The sequence below is a fragment of the Rhagoletis pomonella genome, unplaced genomic scaffold (assembly GCF_013731165.1).
Source record: "Rhagoletis pomonella isolate Grant_MI unplaced genomic scaffold, Rhpom_1.0 Rhpom_scaffold_11545, whole genome shotgun sequence".
Classification (NCBI taxonomy): Eukaryota; Metazoa; Arthropoda; class Insecta; order Diptera; family Tephritidae; genus Rhagoletis; species Rhagoletis pomonella.
The window spans coordinates 1-5,080 of record NW_023470073.1 but is presented as its reverse complement, the minus strand read 5'-3'; the positions used below and the strand labels follow the sequence as shown (position 1 = coordinate 5,080).

The following is a 5,080-nucleotide window of genomic DNA, read 5'->3' as shown; positions in this document are numbered from 1 at the left end:
TATTCTTTAGAACGTTCCTGATGATATGTTAACGTATATTTCAAACGTATTCTGTTTATTCTGGCTGTGAAATGTAATTATCTGGAATGTATAAAGAAACGCAGCCATAATCAGTCTGCCTTCTTGAGAGCTATAGGGGTATGAGCGATTGATACCTATTCGACAATTGCATAGGCGTGTAAGTTAGGGTTAGATTTGTCGCGAAGAGAAAAAAGCTTGAACTCCGGAACTATGGCCCTATGACTTATTCAATTTGACCAGAACCTACAACTGTACCAGCTGTGCCTTCAGGTAAATCTAAAACTTTGTGAACCGAATACTTTTCCTAAATGCTTGGAGGCCGTTTTTTTTTTTGTTTTTTGTTTATCAGACTTATTATGGGGTCAAAGTTCTTTCTTGAGAGCTGCATACTGGCCTTTAGGTATGAAGAGAGCAATTTGAAATCTCTAACGGTGAGTACTGTTACTATATTTGTGATTACCTATTGAGTACGTGACAACGCTAAAGCATGTGTTAATATTTTCAATTTCATTAATTTTGCAGAAAAAGTTACAAATTTTTATTAAATAAAAACTTTTAAATCATTTTATTTGCCTAAATTGGTGTGTTAAAAAGTAAGTTTTTGCGTTTGCATTTAATAATACAAAGTATCCAGTGCAGAATATTAATCATGGAGGAAATAATTATGTGCGCGGCTATTATTGTGGAGCAGGAAGAAATTATACAGAGAAGACGTCAGACAGTTTTTTTGACAGTTTTACCCTTGCAGTTGGGGTGGTTTTAATAAAATTAATTAAATAATTGCATGGTAAACTAACTTTATTTAGTATATAACTTGATAAATTTGTTAATTTAGCCACTAAAGCATTTTAATACAGAAACACATTTAACGTATCATTCCGTCAATCACACATGTTTCACACTTATCACCCTGTATTAAAATTATTCATTACCGTTTTGCTGATTAGCGAGTGTCAAGGAACTCGAGCTATTAAACGTCATTTTGGCTTTTCACATTAAAAATTTTGGAAAAGCGGTTGCGGTAAATTGTGTGCAAAAATAAAAACTATACGCAAAAACAGTGTGAAAAGCACAAAATAAAACCATTTCAAACAATATTTACTGTAGCAATTCCAACAATTTCCCTACACATTCGCACGCAACATGTTGATTAAAGTTAAGGTGAGTAGGCAATAATTGAATTTTCTGGATGAATTTGCGAATCATTGTTGATGCAATGCGGGGCTTAAATTCCGCAGGCTGCTTATGGACATCTTGACTTACATACATTTAATTAATTTTCATCTATTATTATGCTAGACATTAACTGGTAAGGAAATCGAAATCGACATTGAGCCTACAGACAAAGTGGACAGGATCAAGGAGCGAGTGGAGGAAAAGGAAGGTATACCACCACAACAGCAGCGACTCATCTTCTCTGGAAAGCAAATGTAAGGCAAATAAATTATGTATGTACGAGTATTTTTTTTTTATATAACCTTTATTTTCATATCCAACAAACCTAATGGCACCAAATATTTCTGTGGTATAAAATAGTAGCTTATGTCGAAAGGCTGGCTTTAGTATAAAGCAACATTCGCAGCATACGATTGCGAATGACCCATTCGCGCCGAGCCATTGAAGAACTTTTGGCAAATAAACGTGCAAAAAATAGTACCGATAGTAGCAAATCAATATTTCTATTAAGTCTCATCAAAAAATTCCTTGTCGTTTAAAGAATTAAGGGAATGCCGCATTACACTAAAGCCAGCTTTCCGACATAAACTACTATTCCATACGAACACACCCAGTAGATAATTTCAAGAGTTAAAAGCCCGAGAATCAAGAGGCCTTCCACTCTACATTCCTTTCGTTTTTGTATGGAGTGGCACAAATTGAAAGGCTTCTTCTTTCGCTACCCATGGAAGGCATTCCAGAAGTCGTTTGTTTCAAATATGTGTTATTGCAACTTATAATGTTTATTTAAATTCATTTTGAATGCTAAACAATATAAATTTATGCATTCGCGTAAATTGTAAATGGATAAGCCCTTCTAGAAGGCATGCAAGGAAGCACTTTACTTAAGAAGGCCTACCTAAATTATCTTCTGTGCAGATGTATTCAGTTGATATATATTTTTATTCAAATGGATTCTTCGCCGCAGTAAATGTGCTTTTCTCTTCCAGGAATGACGACAAAACCGCCGCCGATTACAAAGTTCAAGGTGGCTCCGTACTTCATTTGGTGCTGGCGTTGCGAGGTGGACTGTTCTTATTTAAGGCATAGAAAAAATAAAAACAATTTATATAAATGAAAAGCAAAAACGTTGTGGGGCTAAAACACGATTTATTGAGTGGGTGCGCAACACAAATCGAATCTCGATGCAATCTCAATGAAATGATGTTTGCACTCGTTTGAAGAATTAAAAGAATAACGATTTTTTATTAAAATTTGCCCCATTTAATTACTAAAAACATTAAAGAGGCAGGCGTGCCTTAAATCATGCAAATAAATTTAATGCGCACGCATGTCAGCTAGCACTTGGAATACGTCCGACCAATAAACGATTTTTAGGTGTACATTGTTTTGGTTTTAGGCGCGTCAATAGTACTTCATAACCAACTTCTTCCGCTTGCAGCTTGCGGTCAGTATCAACAATATCCATACATAGCTGCCCTTGTCGTGTAGTTTCTGGGCGGCAGTTTAAGGTACCCAGTTCATGTGCTTGGTCAGCGGTATGTGCTATATACAAATAATCTCTTTCAGTCAACACTCCGCGAAAGCGGTCACTCAAGGGATATGGAATGTGTGGCATTGGTTGTAGCGATCCGTAGCAGCAAGGACAACAAGCAAACTTTGCGTGCGAGCGCCGACACTGTTGAAGCACAATGTCGGTGGCCGTGCCGCATGCATGCAACGAGGTGCCAACATCAAAATTACCCTCGAAGTAATCAATATTACACTGATAGAATCTGCAGTTTTTCAGTCCCAACTCAGTGGCACGCTGCTTCGCGCGTTCTAAGGAAATTGCTTTATTTTCCATCAATATTATGGTGCACTTAGGTAATTGCAATGCCAGCAATATTCCCAAATGACCTGTCCCACTGCAGAAATCGACGATTCTCTCGTTTGGGTTTGCTAATGATATGACCGCGTTAGCAACATTTTGTAGTTGTTGGCGTTTCCGTATAATACGTTCTCGGGGTAACGCCGAACTCTTTTCATGTTCTGGTTCTAGAGCATCCCAATCAATATGTTCCTCCTCAAATGTCGTTGCTGACTCACTGTTAAACTTCAGTTGCAACATTTCTAATTTATTCAGAGCTGCATCGACTTTACTTTGATCGGTAAAAATTCGATTGCGCGGCTTATATCGCTTAGGATCGCTCTTGTATAGACTGGCAGCTTCGCAATCGGGAATTTTAAGTAATGGAATTGATGGATTAGCTGATTGATGCAGGTACAATTCATTTAATATTTGTCCACAGCTGCGATCAAAAGTGTCAATCTGTATATCACACGGTAAAATGATACTTTAAAGTTATGTTTTTTTTAATGGGTCGATTACGGATAGCAACGCAACCTAAGTTGGGTTACCGCTAGGCAATTAAGTGAATTTTGAGGTACATTTGAGTGAAATTAACCGCAATAAAATTTTTCAATTGCCAATATAGGAACTCAGTTGCCATCTTTAATAAATTTTCAGCTCATGGCAACGCAACTGAAGTTCGGTCGCCATACATAATCGGTGCACAAGTTATTGGTCAACTTACCTCACTCAGCCACGTATTGATAAGTGGAAAATGCACCAACATATCACAATTCCTAAATATTAAACACATGAATGTGTATAACAATATATCGGCTATAGTAAAGGCGATTCCTTCTGCAAAACGGTGTTCAATAGGCAATTGCTCCTTAGGTATGCTACAATCGAATATAACTTTCCCCTTTTTTTTGTCGCCCGGTACCTTGTTTTGTTGGTGCGCTTGTTCACGTGCAGTTTTATATATGTTATGCATCCGCACTGGTTCGTTCATGTGTCGTTCAAAACGTGGTACTACCTTTGGTATCTCATCCAAGGCGTCGCCGGATTCCAATGTACACAACAGCCGGCTGATTGCATCGACGACATCTACTTCGCAAAACCGTGTCCAAATGGATGCCTCCGCTGGGGCTAACAAGCAGGCACCTTTGAAGCCCAGTAATTTACGGCGCTCTGGACATTCCTGTCGTGAAACCAGTTCCCTGCAAACAGCACACATGGCTGCTATGAAGGTATTTTCATCTTTTTCATAAATAGGTAATTTAAGGTCGCTTATAGCCTCAACACTTGTCGCGTCTTTGCAATGTATCTTTTCCTCGGTTAGCTCGCGTCTCAACGATTCTGAACGGAGGCGCACTTTGCCCCCCTGGATAGTGGAGCGCACGAAATTTAATTTAATGTTTGAAGGTGATTGTAGGTATTTGTACATGTATAATGCCATGAATGACTGAATACTGCTGTAGATTTCTGTATTATCATTGCGTGTGTTTATCTCTATTTCTATATATAATTGATCCATTGTAAGGAGGTTCGCAAAGAATTTTAATTCAGGAAATTCGTCAACAAACTCTTTCTTTGGTTATGTTTACATACAAATGTCATATGTGCACAAGGCCAACGGAATGCAAATGAAGGGTTGCACTTGGATATATTATTTTTTTTTAATAAAAAAAATTAAGTTTTGCGCTTTTCTTGAATATTAACATATTTGTTATTTAATACGAAACCTTAAATCTATAAACACTTTCATTGCAAATTTAAAATTGTAAATACTTTTGTTGTATATTTTTTTCGCGTTTTACAAAACTGGCACCCAATTTAGAGCTTTTGCAGAGAGCTTTCGCATTTATCAAATCAGCTGGTTCCCCTATAATTTACAAATTACGCCAACGGAATTATTTGTTTAGTAAACATGGAAAAGTAGAACTTTATATGCGCATAGAAAAGTGCATTTAAATATTATGCGTAGTACAATCAAACAAAATCTCATTTGCATAAATCGATAAATTATCACTAATCTGCGTATTAGTTATA

General features: G+C 37.1%; 2 protein-coding genes across 2 annotated transcripts; one reads left to right on the top strand and one right to left on the bottom strand.

Annotated features, from left to right (window-relative positions):
- Positions 1-958: 958 nt before the first annotated feature.
- Positions 959-2,579, top strand: LOC118756689 (NEDD8). The gene is made up of 3 exons (XM_036491438.1): positions 959-1,182; positions 1,321-1,451; positions 2,187-2,579. The coding sequence occupies exons 1-3, from the start codon at positions 1,165-1,167 to the stop codon at positions 2,284-2,286; spliced, it is 249 nt and encodes an 82-aa protein (XP_036347331.1). The 5' UTR covers positions 959-1,164; the 3' UTR covers positions 2,287-2,579.
- On the bottom strand, positions 2,518-4,648 carry LOC118756688 (glutathione S-transferase C-terminal domain-containing protein homolog). The gene is made up of 2 exons (XM_036491437.1): positions 3,774-4,648; positions 2,518-3,508 (listed from the first exon to the last, which is right to left on the bottom strand). Exons 1-2 carry the CDS (start codon positions 4,563-4,565, stop codon positions 2,531-2,533), a joined length of 1,770 nt encoding a protein of 589 aa, XP_036347330.1. The 5' UTR covers positions 4,566-4,648; the 3' UTR covers positions 2,518-2,530.
- Positions 4,649-5,080: the final 432 nt, after the last annotated feature.

What these genes read in the sequence shown, in the direction of transcription:
- LOC118756689 (XM_036491438.1), top strand. An exon ending in ATCTTCTCTGGAAAGCAAAT is followed by an intron (nt 1,452 to 2,186) that starts GTAAGGCAAATA and finishes TTTCTCTTCCAG; the next exon opens with GAATGACGACAAAACCGCCG.
- LOC118756688 (XM_036491437.1), bottom strand. Translation starts at nt 4,565, where the DNA reads ATGGATCAATTATATATAGAAATAGAGATAAACACACGCAATGATAAT. An exon ending in TCAATACGTGGCTGAGTGAG is followed by an intron (nt 3,509 to 3,773) that starts GTAAGTTGACCA and finishes TGTGATATACAG; the next exon opens with ATTGACACTTTTGATCGCAG.